Source organism: Egretta garzetta, unplaced genomic scaffold (genome assembly GCF_000687185.1).
Source record: "Egretta garzetta isolate BGI_Z169 unplaced genomic scaffold, ASM68718v1 scaffold2, whole genome shotgun sequence".
NCBI classification, from domain to species: domain Eukaryota; kingdom Metazoa; phylum Chordata; class Aves; order Pelecaniformes; family Ardeidae; genus Egretta; species Egretta garzetta.
In genome coordinates this window covers 1,337,228-1,355,885 of record NW_009258894.1, presented here as the reverse complement: position 1 = coordinate 1,355,885, position 18,658 = coordinate 1,337,228, and the positions used below count along the sequence as shown (strand labels likewise).

The 18,658-nt window shown below is 34.2% G+C and overlaps 1 protein-coding gene across 1 annotated transcript in view; it reads left to right on the top strand.

Moving 5' to 3' along the window:
- The window catches only part of FMN1 (formin 1), a 145,485-nt gene that overhangs the window by 110,806 nt on the left and 16,021 nt on the right, over positions 1–18,658 (top strand). The window contains exon 15 of the mRNA XM_035889787.1: positions 17,899–17,950. Within this exon, the coding sequence (XP_035745680.1) occupies positions 17,899–17,950 (52 nt within the window). The remainder of the gene's footprint in view (positions 1–17,898; positions 17,951–18,658) is intronic.

The window sequence follows — 18,658 nt, the reverse complement described above, 5'->3', positions numbered from 1 at the left end:
GAATTCTAGCCTAGCACTTAGGAATCATCAGTTAAGTTCATTGCTTTGCTACAACTGCTGTATGTCTTTTGCTACATGGAAGATCAACACTGTGCAGTCATGGGACTGTACAACAGAAAAATAGAAACATAGGCCAAGCTACTCACTGCAGCATTATGTCAGGAGCTAGTGCATTTTTCAGAGGAGGTTAGCAACCACATGGAAAATGGCAGTAAATCTGATTTTTACTGCTGAGTGATTTCTTCTTAATCACTTTAGCCAGGCTGTAGTAGCTACCTGGGCATGCATCCAGTCTGTTGTGCTTTTTAATGTATTTCTGGTGCAGAACAGGAGCTTTGATCCACATTTTCTCATTTGCCTGTTGGGATGCACCATAGAGGATTGTTGAGGTAGTCCAGTGGGAAGGAAAATAAGAAATAAATTCTGTTAAGGCTAGCCCCCTTCACTTGTATGTTAACTACTTTCTGTTTCATATTATTCCGGGGGGGATTATACCGAGAAATTAAGAAATGTTATGAAGAAACAACATCCAAGTGTACTGGCCAGGAACTCTGATCAGAACTGTTACACTCTCTGACATGAGAATAGGGAGGAAAAACGGGGGGACTTGTGTGATTCCGTAACATACCTGGCTGCCTAAAAAAATTAGAGAGCTACCTCCTGGCCTTTTAAAATGTGTGAATCAATGTCACATTTGTTGTTTGATATAGGTTACTGCAGCTACATACAGAATTGTTCCTTCCTCTCTCATGCGTGTCTCCATGCCTCTCTATCAGTTCCACCTTCATAACTTTATTTCCAGAAAAATAATTTCTTCTGTGTAAGTAACAAATTCTCATTGGATACTGTGATTCTGTATTTTCTTACAAATTTGTTCAGCAGTAAGAAGATAAAATACTCATTCTTTATTTGGAATCACTGGGGTTTAGATCACAGAGTTCTAAGTGAAAACTTGTTGAAGTATATTTGACTTCTTTTAACCAAATAATTGAAAGCCTAAATCATTTAGATCTTGATTTCAAGCTAGCATCCGGGAAGATATTTTTGTTATTGTTGGTCTTCATTCCTAATATTTCTACTCAAATTATTTTCTTAACTCATTACTTGTTACGGTCTTAAATTTATTTTCACCCAACTTTACTTGTTTCTGTTTTCTTCCTCAACAGTACATAAAATACCATCTTATAATAGCTTTCATATAAGAAGTTTATGCCACTAGCTTTTCTTTAACTATACTGTAGCATATTTCAGCTGGCAGACTTTCAGTTTCTTGTTGATTATTTCCTACTTTTTCCTGGGTATGTAAGTATTCCATCTTAAATGTTGTTCTTGTGCTACAGATACTCATATCTGGTGATTTATTCTCTTCATCTAGTAGCACCTATGGTATTAACCCAGGGAAAGCAATGTTCCTCTTTTAGTTTATAGCCCCATATGTATTTTGAGTGTAGGAGGGTGATAGTATAATTTCTTATATTACAGCAAAAGAAGTATTTCCACTCAAAACTCTACTGCTTTTCAATCAAAGCAGTCTATGAAATATAGAGCAGGATGCTAATGTCATTTAGTAGTAGTCAATCAGAGGCCAAGAATACTCCAAGACACTATTATCAGTACCATTTTCACAATACAATAATATTTCTTATTTCTCTCTTACTGTCAACAGGACATACCTTTATAAATTTTAATACAGTCAAAGATTAGGAAGAAATTTACATTGGCACTTATTTTCTTTAATAGTCTGACAACATTATAGTGTTGTTTTTAAAACAGATATAGAGATTATGTTTTAAGTCCTTATTCACAGCAGTTTGGTAGAGCTTGGTCTGTAATGACTTCCCAAAATTTCAGAAACCCCTGAGAAATATTTAAGATTCTTGCTTCTCTGTGACAAAAATACAGCTTGTCTTCCCAAGAAGAATATTGACAGAAAGAAAGAAAAATATTCTAAAACCGCATATGAAACTAAGTCACATACTTGTCTTCCCACTAGTGTTGTACTCCTCTACCTCAATCTACATATCACATTATGGTACTTGTGTCCCATTTTATCTGTCAAGCTCTTGAACATTTTAATGCTGATAAGTGAAGCAAGAAAATCAAGAATAATTTTTCAGAGCACCAAATTTCAGTAACGGCTGCCTTGTAAAATATGGTGCGTAACCAACAGCAGAAGGGCAATAGCACTTACAGGAAGGATCTTACAGTTGCCCTGATTTTCTGTTACCTGCAGTTATGAGCCTGCTTCTGTCACATATCACACTAAAGATAACCAGTTCTACAAGACATCAGACTCTCTTGCAGGTTCTGTGACTATCCAGTCTGCATATCAAATCCTGATTCTTCCTTTTGTGAATAAACTGTACAAATATGAAGACTTTTAACTTCAAAGCTTTATTTTCTGTTCTACTTATCATAACTCTTTTTTTTCCCTTCATTTGTTTTCACTGAGATGTTTTATTATCTCTGCCACACATATGCAGTTCTCACATTAAACAGTGTGGGAGGATATTTATGTCCAGTGTCAAACATGAAAAATATGTCATACTTCCTTGCAGTGATAATGTTTGCTTAAAACTTTTTATCCTTCCCAGCAATGACTTTACAGACCAGGCAAAGTTTGTGTTTAGATGTGGAACGCTGTTTTATATGCCAGCAGCAGAATTACTTTAATCTTTCAAACTGTTTGTGACAGTCATAACTGTTTTCATCACTCAAAGATCGTTGTATTTAAACAGATGAAAGGGTGATTTACATAAATTGGCATGAATGCGCAAAGCACAGAGCCTTATCACTGTGGTGCTCTGAGATTGTATAGTTAGACAATAGCCTCAGTCCATAAGACACCAAATAAGGTGTCCTGGAATGTGATTGCATCCATATGCCTCTAACTAATGCAATATTGACAGCGAGCGGCTTCAAAGAACAAGAATTTGCTCTGAAAGGAATGTTTTCTCCTACACTACCAAAAGAATTACCAGCATCAAAGTCCTGAAAATTGATGTTAATTAAAACTATGACTTTTCAGGAAACTTTCAATTGATTTGAGACCAATATTTGTCAAATTGCTATAATCAGTTCCTCTGTATCATGGCTTACTATAAAAACTGGAGGTTTACACTCTCTTAGAATGTGTAATATGAATGTAATTTAGAAGGTCTTGTAATTAAAAATGCAATGTTGTCCTCCCTTAGAAGACAAGGAAAGAATCTCTTGGAGTCAATAGTTCCTTCCAGCTTCTTTTCAGTTTGATTGTGTTATACTGAATTACCGTGGCTGCTGCAAAGTCACTGGCATTTCATGACAGAGAAGGATTTCCCATTAATAGCAACTGAGTGATATAATGAATGTTAGTCTGATACCCTCGATTTAATAGAAAAAAAATTATGTATATGATAGTTATGAAATCTATACCTAATACTACTGATGCCATTAGTGTAACCACTATTAGCTGCCTGGAGTCTAACATTCTCTTTAAATTCTCATTTAAACCCTTATTTTCTGTTCAATTCCACTGGATTTCTTCCAGTGCCTATATCATAGGCTTCTAGGTAAATAGAACCACAGGTTATATATGTTGTTTTTTCACAGGGATCCAATTAGGCTATTCTGTTAATTCAGCTGCTTTCTTCTTCTTTACTGTGTTCTTATGAATTTCCTGCATGATTCCCTATTTATCTGGTTACCTTCTTGTGTTGTTATTCCCTGTACTGCAGTCAATGCCACTGGCATGAAGTTTATCTGGATTTGCTCTGCTATTTGCATCCTTGTCTTACCCTATTTGTGCTGATATTCAAAGTCAGTGAACTACTATAATTTAAATCCCTGTCAAAGCTTTCCTTGGCAGGAAATCAGGATGCTCACTGATTAATTACCTTAGATTATATATGCTGTGAGCAATTGCTTTCATATATGAAAGCTATTAGTGGAAGGAAAGAACAGAGGCAAGAATTGGAAAGGATTGGATAGATGAAATCAATGCACTTAATAAATAATGAAAGGCCCAACACACTTGCTCTCAAAAGACTTTAATAATTACCATCACATTGGCACTTACCTTATGTTTGTCCCCCATACGCAGTAATTTCACACCATAGTCTTTGGATTAAGGTTGGACATACCCTGCAATACTACCGTAGTACAAACTGATTATGACAATAACATACTTGATCTGATGTGGAATCTGTAGAGTTTCGTAATTTTGGTATGTTGATCTTTTTTCTCAATTATGTTTTGTACCTGTGCAAACACATGAATATCCTCTCTTAATGCTTTTGGACATGATTGATAAAAATACTGGATGCTGAAAATTTCAACAGGAAATTGGAGGTCTCAGGATTAGGTTCTGTTATGGTGTAAATTGTGTTTTCCTTTTTAAAGCAATGATAACAGGTAAAATCTGTAGTCCAGACAGGAAACAGCCATCAGAAGGAAGCTTCTTTCTAAGAAAAAAAATATAAATAAATTTGACACCCAAACTTGTTAAACAGGATGTAGCAGGACCATTTGTTTTGAGAACAAAAATAACAACCACAATTTTCTTAGGGCAATTCTCAGAAATTTGAAGCTAGTTAAAAGACAAAGCACCAGGTTGCTACTAAGTTCTCGAAATTGGAGAATTAGAGTAAAAACATATGCATGATACAGTGTTGTAAGATTACAGATGTGATAAAAGACAGGCTTCTCCTAAATGTAAGAAAAGTCTGATTTCAGGTCATCATTGAACCTCTCCTGCAACAACTTCTGTAGTATCTTTGTGCCTAAATACTTCAGATGCCAGGGCAAGGTGTTTAAAAATGTAGTTCTGTCCTGTGAAGAGCCCTTACAGTGCTTCTTCGTGAACATCTTGACAGAGGTGGAAAAATCAGTGGGTTTATTTCTCTTAAGAGATGTATGTATGAATTGATTGGAATGGTATTTCTTTCATGGCATGTAAATCAATTCAAACTTTTCAGGATCAGGATTTTTCAGCTATCTAAACTACGTCCCAAGTCAGCTATTTTGAAAGTGTCTGAAAAATATTCCTTAAAGGACTTCTTTACAGCTACTGCATAGCATGTTTTAGGATATAATTATTTGTACAAAGCATGTGTATAAAGTCTTTAATCTTGAAAATTCCCTTCACAAAGCATTGCCATCTCTGGAGCGGCATGGGTTATCAGAAAGGGTCCTAGTGCCCTAGGACAGGGAGGGATACCTGACTGGACACAACAGTGTAGCTTCTGTGGCCAAGCAGAAAACTTTAAAGGTTAAAGAATATAATGCTAAAAGGAAAAACTGTTCTATGAAATGTATTTCGTTTGATTATCTATAGAGTTATTGATAAATGTTTCTGATGTGTTTCCTTACCTTGAGTTTTATGCAAAGGGCCTGGCCCAGCACTGACTTAGAGTTAAATGGGAGTTGGATAAAACATATTTATGTTCAAGATGATTTAAGCTTTCCACATCAGTGATTCTTTCCTTACATGTAACTGGGCAGTTCCCAGGACAGAGAATCTCCAAGCTTAATTAGGATAGCTGACTCTACATTTCTGTTTGAAATAATGATAAGGGGACTTTGACTTTCCTGCCTTTTAAATGCCAGTCATTTTTCACATAACGCAATTTGATATTGGTTTGATTTTCATGTGAATGAAGAAAATTGTCTCAAGATTTAAAATTTCTTTTCAACTTTAAAAAAATATTTCCAAACATTTTATAACATTTCAAAAAATGTTGTAAAATAAGTTGTCCTATTAAATATTTGATGTAAAGAATATTTTGCCATTATAGATGCAGATGCATCAAATTGCAAAGTATATTATTACTTTTACTTTGCATATGATTTTTTAAGTCCATTCAAGACCTTCTTGTTGTCATGGAGAATAAAACTAAGAGGAATCAAGCTTATTATGACTGGGTTATTATAGCAGAATCAATTTAGATATAAATTATATTGGTATGGTTTGTGTTATTTCTCATTCTGAGAAATAGTTTTTGTGATTTTTAATAGATAATATCAAATCAAAATGGTAGTCAAATAAAACTTCAACTATGACTACAATTATATTTAACTCTTCTACTAATAGGTCCATTGGAATTGCATCTATGTTTTAGGATTTCAGTTAAATTATCATTATCATGTATTTCTATTCTTCTTTCTGCCTTTGGCATGGACCTGCTATTATTATTGAGTAAAAGCCATTTCCAGGAGATAGAAGGTACCTCATAAACAATAAGGTAATGATAAAGGCCCAGAGGTGCAGTGAGCAGAAAGTCTGCTGTCATGGGCTTAGCTGCTGCACTCAAATTCCCTGGTCCTGTTGTGTAATACTCATATGCTCTTCTTTCCTGTTACATAAGAATAAACGTGAACACCTAAAACTGTTTACATCCACTGCAGATGGATGTAAATCTGGATCCAAAATCCAGATACTCTCAGCATAGAGTTCAACAGAAAATAAGCAAGCTGTAAAAAACCAAAATAGATCAGGTATATGCAATAATAATTCTTGTTATTTTCCCAGTCTTAAAGTAAGCTTACATGAGATATTTTTCTTTTGTATAGACTCCCATTTCTCTCATCATATAGTATCAGAGTGCTTTCTAGGATTTAATTAAATGGTCTGACTAATGTGTCACACGTGCTTTACTTTTCTCATCATCCTTTCCCCATAAGGAGAATACTAAGGGTTTTATTTAGAAATTTAGAGATACTTTTTAAAAATATATTCTTCTATGTGTTTATCACAAAGAAGGGAAGCTTGGAAAAAATTTATGCCTTGCACTTGAATGCAGTTTGGTGTTTCTTGTAAAAACATTGATTAAAAGGATCTTAACAAAATACTTTTTAAAGTTAGTATCCCATGTTTTATTTGTGGCAAGGAGGAGAAATATCGTGGGTACAAGTTTGCCTCTTTTTAACATTTTGTTTCAAATTACAGACCCTTTAAAGTAGTAGCTAGATAAATTTTCCTGCATAAATCTAAGATGTAGAAGAACTTAAGTTAAAAACAAGAATGAAATACATTGGTAGTATGAAATCATTTGACAAATATTTGTGATTTTATAGAGGAAATTACTACATTTTTGTTTGGGAAATTATTGAGCCTGTATTATGAATTTTTTTTAAACAATCTATGATAACTATATGTGTAGAATGTATGTAGTCCAATAGAGGTGATTTTTCTATTGATGTATTCTTTAAGTAGAAATAAGACACACATGCTTTTTCATAAAGACGTATGTGATTTTTGAGCAATATGATTTCTTTATTTTGTACTTGTTGATTCTTGTTTAAGTCTACCTATTTAGATTTCATATTTCTCAAGCTGGATCTTAGGGTTTCATACTAAATATGAATCTTTATGAACAGGAAGTTTGTTGGTTAAAAATTCAGAGTTTTATTCAAAGAATTTTTCTCTCTTGTATAAGGCATACAATTTTTTTTTCTTAAAAAAGATCCTGCTAGGTGTTCTCCAAATTCTGTTTTGATTCAGGTATGATGAAGACTAAAACATTGAACTTTAGAGGCCAAACTCTATCAGGTTCAGTGTTGTTAACAGATAAATATGGACAAGTTTGATGTATACCTTTTTATACTTAATCTGTAGTTTTATAAGAAATTTCAAAACAAGGAGTGTTCTTTTGGCACATTTCACATCACTAAAATGCAGTTATGCACACTAAAAAAAACCCAGGCAAAATCTACCTTAACATTTCACCTTACTTTTAAATGTGAATATCCAATATGTATATTTAGATTTAATTCTGTTTTCATTTTTATTTAATTTACCCTTAAATATGGGTAGCTGTGCATTTGAGAATCATTTTGGGCTTGAAATTCTCCTCCCCCATCCTGTCTATATGGCTGAACAAAAAGGGGAAGGTGACTGTCATACTTCCAAGCAGCACATTTTTAGAAGGTCAGAATGATTAAATTCGTTCTCAATAATGTAGTTTTTCTGTTCATGCTTTTTATTGACAGTCTTTGTTTCTTAAAGAACCTTCATTGCTTTTTTTTATTTAAACAAAAACGTAGCAAAGAAACAGATGTGTCCCATATAAAATATGCAATAAATCTTGTCTCACAAATTCTTTGCTCTGAACTTTCTGACAGAAACTGTCAAATATCCACTTTAATTCTAGTATAAAATGTTCACTTTGTGTCATGGCGCCAACCACCATATGCTGGAATAAAGTCAGTAACCAGCAATAAAAAAAGGGAACATACGCACCTTTGAAACAGTACAAGCAATCAACAGTGAGAAAGTCCTATATAAATCTATGGAGATTTAATCTCAAGCTTTGCCACTATCCTGCTGTGCATTTACAATGAGACTTTGCTCCCGACCACCAGAAGTGGCTTACTTTGCAGGAGGAGTGTATCCTAATGAGGAGGAAATGTATGGAAAACAAAGCAGTAGTTTTTAGCCCCCCCACCCCCATCCTTTGGATCACCTAGAAGAGCATGTCCTAGTGTGTTCAAACATGTGGGGCCACTACACATCACGCATTGCTGTACTTTAACTGATCATGTGAAACCAATCTTGACTGAGCTCAATCAGCAGAAATTACTTTAGCTTCATAAATCATTCTTATCATTCCACAGGAGGAGGCAATGCTATGGCTTTTCTCTCCTAAAATTTTTCAGGCCACAAATTTCACAAGCTTTTCTGAAATTCATTTAATTATATTTCTATAAGTATTCATTCTTTACCCACCAGATTAGGTGTTGGCTCACCTTCAATTAGTTTTTTTTTTTATATCCTTCTTAACTTTTTGAGAAGACCTCCTGCTTCTTATTGGTCTTAATAATCATTCAACTATTTAAAAGCATTGTTCTTGGTGTAAAAATGTGCTGATCCTTGAAGTTTTTACTTCTGTTTACAACAGAAGATTGTAGTTACAGATAATCTGGATAATTAGTTTTCCCAAACACAGAACAGACTGGATTTAACCTTGTTCAGTTTGAAAGAATTAGAACTAATTTTTCAGTTCCATAAACTGTTTAGGTACATTTATTCATCTCAAAGATTAATCTTGGAATTAGACCACAACATTATAAGTGTTTATTAAAAAGAAATAAGAATTAGAATATATTTCTGTAGTGTTTAAGTACTAAGAGGCTTAAAAAAATATTTATTCTCTGGAACCAGAAGTGTGGGAGAATGAGGGATTAATGGCTTGATTGCATTTTAACAGCATGCAGTTTCAAATAACTTAATTGGAATAAATTGAAAAATGTAATGCTAATTCTTGCTTTGTAATTGATAACTCCAGAGTTAAGTAAGACTAAAGTTAGTCCTAATTTTAATGAAACAATTACCTGTTTGTGTAGAAGCTAACTGGAAAAAAAAGCTTTAATTTAAAAGTCTACTCATAGAATACAATAGAAGCACCATACTAAGAAACATATATTTTAAGAAATATAGAACTTTATTAAAATTAATTAAGTATTTTTTTCTTCATAGTTAGTGCTAATGTGCTGGTAAAATGACCTTCAGCACTTTTTCTGGCACATTTATAAACAGCATTATCACTTTTAAAAGAAAATATGATTTCCTATTTTTTTTTATTACCTATGATAATAAACATGTTCTTGAATGTGTTCTGCTGCTGTTGTGTGCCTCTGTGTGCGTAAAAATGTCTACAATTTTTTGTGGTTTGGTAACATTAAAAATACTGAATCTTTTATAATGTTTAACAATTTCTGTATGGTAAATGTTAATTAATTAGTCCTTGCCCATTACCTAAGATACAGCTTAGTAACTAATATTCGTGATAATTTGTGTGGAAACATGTTTGTTAAGCAGCTTTCCAAGCCTGCACAGAGACTCTTTGTGTGATAGAAACATTTGTACATTTTTATCATTGGATGTGGGTTTCTTATTTAAAAACAATTTTTGTACCACTGCAAAGGAAAATAAACTTGTAAGGACTGTTTCAGGGAAGCATGATTAAGACCTCATGGCAGCAAGTGTTCTGAAGATTGTTTTGAAAGGATTTAAGATGTCTATATCAGTATTTAAACCATCTAAAAAAAATTGCATAGCCAAATCCCATGTTAAAAATGTGACATTTTCTAATTTAGAGAAGAGGTAAAGGAAACAAGGCTTATGTGATCACACTGCCTGTTGATTGTTCCCCTGCCAATAATTTTTAATGCATTGGCCAATTTTGACCAAATGTGACAGAGTTAGAGATCCTAAGATATTAAGCTCCTAAAATCTCAATAAAAATATGTGGCTAAATAGACAAGAGTGACCCTATTAGCCTTCCAGGGAGAGAAAGGCTGTATCATGAACTCAACCCTTAATTAAACATTAATGAATCCATCTGGGAACTAACTCGAAAATACAGATCCACAGTAGGCCAAGTTTCATTGATTCCATTGCTCCCAGACCATCTTGCTTAACTGATACCATAGAAGAAATATCTTCATGGGCCTGGGATCATTTGTTTTGGGGATTTTTTGCATTCTAATATACTGGAATAGAAACCTATATTAGACATACAATGAAATACTTGCATGTAATTTCCAGGCTGTCTGTTGAATTCCATGAGTTCATAAAGACTACCCATTAGAACTTAGTAACTAGCTAAAGAAAGTTAATCGGATAATACATATTAGAAAAAGTAGTTGCTAGGATTCTGTACATAGAACACTTAAGGTTTTTTATGATTTCTGAAATATAGAATTTTTATAAGACAAAAAAGCTCCTGCATGAGAATGGTGGACTTTAGCCATGTGAAATAATTTGCAGTCACATTAGGTATGTATTTTTCAAATTTGAAATTGAATACAATACAATAAAAAACAAAATAAAATGAAAATGTTTTACATTGTATGTATTCTGTCCTGTGTGCTATGTTTATATATGAATAAGAATTTTTTGTATAGAACTAACTTAAAAGTAATATTATGTCTCAAAAGATAGAGTTATATTAAAAATAACTCAATAAAATAATGTAGAAATAGCAGAAAATTCAGGTTTTATGTATAGCTCTAGATAGATTTTTCTTGAGTATATCTCTTCCTAGAAGAGGATACACACCTCTAGAATTTCTGAAACTTCATGATTTGCTAAAAACTTTTAAGGTTATTGAGAAAGCTTATTTATAATTTGAATAAAAAGTATAAATGTCTGATATTACAAAATTTGTTTTTATTGTGAGTACCTGATTTTTGATAAATTTTATACTCTCTTTTGCTATATGCTTTATTATATAATGGGTTTTCCAAAAGTAGAACAGTTCTAAAATTGGATTCAGTCTGTATGAAACGTAAAACTTCATCCTAGTAGCATATGATACTAAATTAGAAATTAAATTTCCATGTCTTTAACAATTCCAAAACCCCAATTTCCGTACTCAGTTCCATACTTACTCTTGTTAGACAAGCCATGTTTTCAAAATACAGTATATTCTAGTTTGATAATGGGGAAAAAAAAAAAGGAAAATATAGGTGATGGCTTTCCTTCCATTTTCTGATATTACATTCTCTTGCATTCATATGTGTATTTCCATTAATTTTATTTGCACTTGATATTTGATAATTTGTTTAAAAGATTCTATTAATTTGATTTTCATTCCTTTAAAATTCACATTTCAAGAAAAGAGATTCTGACAGTGTCAGGTAATGAAATATATTTTCATGTGTTATAGTATCCAGACTGTTCATTTATAACATTTGTAATGTATTCTATTCATGGCCTTCTTATGCAGGGCCCTATCTTTTTCTAGACACTCAGATAACACTAATAATAAAGAGATTAACTGGATGTCAATGATACTTATGAACACTTTGTATGAAGTTAGCCACATGCAGTTGGCTTTGTTATCATCAGCTAAATAATAAAACCTCATACTGCACTGAAGACTACAGATTTGTTTAATATGGTAAATCAAGTGGCTGGACACCTTGACTATAGTAAAAAAATAACTATAGACTTGATTTTTATGCATAAAAACTGTCCAAATGAGCCAATGGATCTAAACCTTAGGATTAATCTACAATGATTTTTCTATATGGCTACATGCTGTTGTACTGGATCTGGCTGGGGTGGAGTTAATATTCTTCACAGCAAGTCAGTATGGGGCTGTGTTTTGGATTTATGGCTAAAACAGTGTTGATAACACCGGAGTGTTTTGGCTAAAGCTGAGCAGCACTTGCACATTGTCAAGGCTTTCTCTTTCTCTGTCCCCCCAGCAAGTAGGCCAGGGGCGGGCAAGAGTTGGAGGGGTCACAACCTGGACAGCTGACTCAAAATTACCAAAGTGATATTCCATGTATGTAATGTCATGCTCAGCAATAAAAAAGGGGGGGAAAGGATTTTGGGAGAGGTAGTCATTGCTCAAAAAATGGCTGGGCATCAGTCTACTTTGTGGGAGGTGGTGAGCGATTGCCCTTTGCATCACTTGTTTTTTTCTTCCCCTTTTCTTCATCTATTGAACTGTCTTTATCTTGACCCATAAGTTTTTCTCGCTTTTGCTCTTCCTATTCCCTCACCCATCCCTCTGTAGGAGAAGGGGTACAAGTGAGCAAGTGGCTGTGTGGTGCATAGCTGACAAGTGGCCGGGGTCAACCCACCAGGAGTCTAAAATAACAGTCCTTAGGAAAGCATAGTTTCACTCGATTGCTCATGATAGTTCCTTGCAGCTCAAAGCGCAACCAGTGTGAAAATTGTTTACCATATTATCACTTGTAGTCCAGTAAGTCTTGAGTGAAGGATTTCTTAAAATTTAAGTCTATTAGGAAAGTTTCACTAGTAACAGATCTGTTGAAACCAAAGCCAAAGAAGGCTAAATTCATCCCGCTGTCGATCCTGCTGTTCTTTGTACTACAATTGTACTTGAGGGTGGAAATATATATAGTATACTTCTAACCATCGAGTCTTCTGAGTTCAGCTTCTGATACCCAAGTATATCAGCAATGGCTAATTTCTAAGAGATTTGGATCTCTGCTATAAAAAGGTGGTATGTCTTCGTGCTTTAAAAAGACCAAGAAAATAAGGTCTATTGTTGCTTGTTCTCCTTAGTTGGTAATGTCATAGAATGTGACATTTGGCATTTTGGAAAAAGATAACCCAACTGAATCTGCCTGGGGATATACTATTCTTCCTCAACCCTTGATTAAGGGGCAAGTATGTTTCAAGGGCAGGTTTCATCTTTTGACTACCATTCAGCATGACTGCTTAAGAGGTTTTAGTCTTGACTAATAAGGAAGATGAATTGTGAGCCTAGAAAATGTCAGAATAACCTTTTGTCACTCTTTGAAGAGCCTCTGTCCAGGCTCTAGGAAGTTCAGAGAGGAATGACATTAGGGGTTTTGTTTTGGGTTTGCATGTTTTGTTTGGGGGCTTTATTATTGGTTGGTTGGGTTTGTTGGTTGGTTTTAGGGTTGGGGTTTGGGGTTTTTTTTGGTCTATGTCTTATCCTACATTCCTTCTTAATCTTAGCTGTGGTTGGTTGGAAGACATGATTCAGAAAAGACCTATTTCCCTCCTGGGGGCAAAAAAATCAAATACCTTGTTTTAGGGTGGGTTTTTTTCCCCCACTGAAAAGCATATAATTTACCAGTCTCTAAAAGTTCATGAAGCATACATTTTTGAACCACATGAACTCAGCCTTGGAATATAAAACTAAGAGTTCTGATGTCTCCACCCTAACTGCTAGTTGCCTGAGTGTTCTCATAATTTTGAAGATTGTCATTGCTCCAGAATGCTTAGAAAAATTATAAGAAGTTATGCATCAGATCTTTCAATTCTGAAAATAGTAAGATACTGGAAAATAAAAAAGCTGTAATGGGTACAACTAGATCAGTAGACTTGTGTGAATTATACTTCTTACATGCATTCAAATATTTAAGGTCAGAGAGAAATACCAGAAAATTTATCCAGTCAGACTCAGTAAGTGTTAAAAATTTTCACTACAGGGGCAGAAGTGACTGAAATTTTTGTGCAATTGTGTCTACCCATTTTTCTTTCTTTGTCCTCCCCTCTTAGAGCAAATAGTTTAATCATTCTGTGCTTGCCTCTGTTAGTTACTGATGACCTCAACTTTCAGTCTGTGCAGTATCCAAAATTTTCTTTCCTTTGTTCTTTGGGAAAGTATTTCATAGTAGCCTGTTGCATGGAGAGGTCTTTGTTCTGTTGTAACTGGAATCTGCTATGCGTATGTTAGACCCATTAAAAATAAATATTTTCTGGTAATTTCTCATTCTCAAAATAGCGTTTGGCATTCTGTTCCATCCTCAGCAGGTAGAATACATAGAAGAAATAAGTAGGATTTTTTTACCATTTCACTCTAGTCCGTTTCACTCTTGGAATTGTTACAGGATAATGACTCTTCAAATGTTTACTTCTGCATTTCAGTAAAAGGAAGTCACCAGAAACATCTCAGGATCATAAGGCAAATTCATAAGATCATAGTCCATTTATTCTCTTATTCTCTGAGCTAGATATAGCAAGATAAATAAGACTAGTGGCTGGTCTTCAGAGTCTATAGCTGTCTATTGCAAAAGGCTATTCTTACAGCAAATTAGAACTGCCTATTTTGTAAATACCTGTTTTCCTTTTTTAAATACCTGTTTCCTTTCGTCTGTAGAAAGACACAGAAATTCTTAACTGAGCTTTGGCTTTCATATCCATATTCAATGACAATAGATTGACTAAGATTATCTGCTTGTCATAGGACAGGATCTGATACTTTGTTTGGGGTGCGGACTTAACCAAATCCAACCCATAGACCATATTAAGAACTTGCATTTAGAGGTGAGACCAGACAGCAAACTTTACATTTGACAGTTCCCTGTCATTTTTAAAGCTGGTCAAGCCTAATGATTCCAAGGCCAGACAGAAGGGTGTCTCCATACTAAATGCAGTTTATGGGAAGTCATTTTGAAGGACCTGTATGTAATCTGTATACATCTATCTACAGCTACATTATGGAATAATTTGGTGCAGTAGGATTGTATCAGCAGATGGAAGCAGCAGAGGCTGAGGCCAGTATGTTTACAGTAGGGGTTTAAGCTCTGAGTTAGATTTAATCTCAGGTGAACATCTCCACCTCATGTGTTTCTAAGCTGTCTGAAGGCTCAAGCATTATTTTGGTCCTTTTGTCCCTATTAAGTATTGGAGTGCATTTGCTGTGGAGCTTCCTGTTTAGTTTCCTCCTAATGGAAATTAGCTTGCAAGCACCAAAACTTCTCTGCAAACCGAATCAATGCTCAATAAACAGGGACAGTGAGGAAATTCACTTCAAAAGCGTCCTAATCAAAAAGCTAATGCCAATAGTCACTGTATTTCAATGTTCACTGCAGTCATGCTTTTCGCCAATACAAGAAATAGAGTGATATCAGGAGTCCATTATTTAATCTTGTAATTAAATATTATGTAGCGCATAAACAAAATGTGCTACATGTAGTTAGGTTATAAAACACTTGCCACAGCTGTCTGTGGAAGCTAAAAAGCTCATAAAAGTTTAAGCAGAGAACAAGCAAGTTCTTGGGAGAGAATCCATTGGGAATTACATTGAAATGACATCCAGTGCAAGAAGCATTTTGTATGAACAACAGAACCTCAGAGGCAGAGAGAACACTTAGGGGAAGGATCGGGTCCTTACTGAGCACCTGCTTCAGTGTCTGCCAGGGGCAGGATGTTAGGCTGGAATCCCTGTGCCACTCTGATATGGCTGTTATTACACTTTTAACTTAAGGAAACTGAGGAAACTGAAATCAAGCATGTGGTCTGAGGATGAAAGAATTACAGGATCCCACTTCAGCAAAAAGGAAATTCTCTGCGAGCAAATGTGGTGTTGCCAGAGAAATAAAACAAAGAAGTTCTTTCATTTATGTAATTCCTTTTAATTTCCTTCTGTAATTGCACAAATTAAGATGAGGGTTGATATCTTTGAGGACTCTGTTGAGGAAAATACAATGTCCCATGGAAACCTTTACTGACAGCCTTGGTAGTGCTAGTTATTGCAAGTTGTGGAGGGAGAGAAAAGGAGCCTGATATTACAAATTCTGAGTGGAAGATTACTTAGAAATTGTATGGAACATTAGATAATTGCTCTGGTTTCTTGTCTTACACGTTGTATAGTATTTGTAACTCCTATTTATTTAGAATTTGTTGCGTAGAGTTTTTTGTTCATTTTCTTAACAAGTCTCAACATCTAAATTTCAAATAAATGCTTTTAAATAGTTCCTTGGTAGACATGCTTATAGTTAAAAATATGGAAAATACTGTTTCTCATATAATAGTTATTTTCTTCCTTCTTCTTTTCCCTTATGTTGGTAGACAAACACACACACTGTTATAGTAATGTAAGCTTTGCATGTTCCTTCCTAGAAGTCACACCTTTTTTTCTACTTTCTATAACAAATTAAAATTTCTTTCTTCTGTCTTCCCTTATTCTGTTGTTACAAGATTAAAAAATAGTAAATCAGGTCTTACCACCTAACTATGAATGTATAAGCATGTCCTTGTTAGTTATTGGCTGAGGATATTCAATCTCTGTTGTAACTCTGAATGTAGCTATGTTGGGAAATTTGCCTTACTTAACAATTCTTCATCTCCTTAACAACCAGAAAGAACTTATTAATGTAATCATACAGTGTACAATTTTTTACAGAGTTCAGCTTTTAACCATCTTTGTTTTTCTATCGGTGGTTAATTTTGTATCATGATGAACCATCAGAATTCCAGCCTATGTTTTCTAGTTTCAAATATATAAAATAAAAGAGCTGTGGAAATAATGAATTAAGTATAGTACGTTAATGTTAGCTGAATTTCTGAGGAGCCTGAGATGAACACAATGAATCACAGCTGCCCTATCTATTTCAACTGCAGCTGTCTTGCCCCCAAGATTTGAGGTGGAGAATTTAGTGGTATTGAATTAATTGTTTTCCTTGCAAGGGGCACACAATGTTGTTTCCGGCTTTTGCCATACTGAAATATTCTGAGTAACTATCTCCAGCGCACTTGGCCAATATAGGTAAACACACGAGTTGAAATTAATTTGTTTTGTTAACAGCAAAAGAGTACAGTTCTTTATCTTTGTATAAAGAAGTGTCTGAATTCTGTTTATATTAACATTTGAGCTTACAGGATTATTCTAATGTGGAATAGGAATAACTTTTCCACATTAGTATTGTTTTACATATATGGTGTTCTGCCGCAGCTAAAGTCGCTCCACTGTACTAAGAAGAATTGATCAACATTTTGTGAAAAAAATAGTGCTTTTGATTGAATACCCAGCTCAGGAAACATTTTCAAAAGTACAGAATGCCCATCCTTTGAAAATCAAATCCTTTTAAGTAGTTTGTGTGAGCGTTCTGTAACAGAGAGGCTCAGATTCACTAACCATATTTCAAACTCTTGGCTGCTTTTTCAAAAAAAATCATGTACATACCATACATTTAAAACTTAGTACATGTGTTTTCACTTTCCAGCTTCCTGAACAAAATGTGATAGCTATATGGAACAGTTGGTGTTAACCATGTTTGGTACCTGTTCAATTCCAATTGAACTTCCAATTATTTCTGCTGCAGAAACAGGTTTAAGTTTGTAAGTTCTGGTCTGCAACAATAAAGAAACATACACAACTTAATGTTCTTTTTTAAAATCTGAAAGTCAAGTTTAATTATTTGCTTTTTATTCAGATTAATGTCTACCACTATATATTATAGTATGGATTTTAAATGACTTTTCACATCCTGTACACTTTATTGGTACATTAGCAGCATTCGTTCAGGTACAAGAAATAAATAAAAATTGAAAATTAGCAAATGTTTATCACTTTTATTATATTTAGTATACAACCTATCCAACTTTGAATGTAAGAGATGTTTAATCTAGGAACTCTAAACCAGTAAGGCAGTAATTTATATCTTTGAAATGTTTTTCACTGGCAGCTAAAGAAGAACATAAAAAAGAAGAGAGCAGTTTGGAAAATGCACAAAAATGGTAAGGTTTTTGCTAGTGTTTTCTAACAGTTTATTTTGGTCAAAGATGTTATTGATCTTAGGAATTACATTAAATGGGAAAAAGGATCTGTCCTTCAAAGAAGTAATATGCTTTCTGAAAAATTCTTATGTAGTCTTCCAGGAAAAAATTCAATTGAGTTTTTAGCCAAACAGTGTACTCTGAGGTTTTAATTACTGTCAACATTGAATTCAATCAGAGTTTTACAGAATATTGTAATAACTGATTAACTACTTAATGTAGTAAATACGTATTTCATTGTCACTGAATGTTTTCAGCACTTAGGCTATTGAATGCAGTATACTAAGAAACCAGTGAAATCCTAATGTTTTTATTGCCCAAATATCTGTGCCTTACGTAGGCCAAAGGAGGCAAAATAGGGGAAGAAGTGAGATAAATTGGTTTATAGGTAGATAGTAAAATATGTAATAAGTTACTATTTCTAATAAATTTTGTTTAGTAAATCATAGTTTTGTGAGAGCGAAGGATCTGTCTTTAACCTTGTTTGTGTTAGCTATGGAACTGCTATAAATCGACTGGGGTAAATTTATTTTTTACTTCTTATCAATATTTTTTCTTCATGGTCACTAAAGGCAGATATGTGGTAGTTTGGATTTTTATGTTACTTTTCTGAGCCCAGAGCCACTCCACCTAACAGACACCTAGGGCAGGCTTCATAGTCAGGCACGG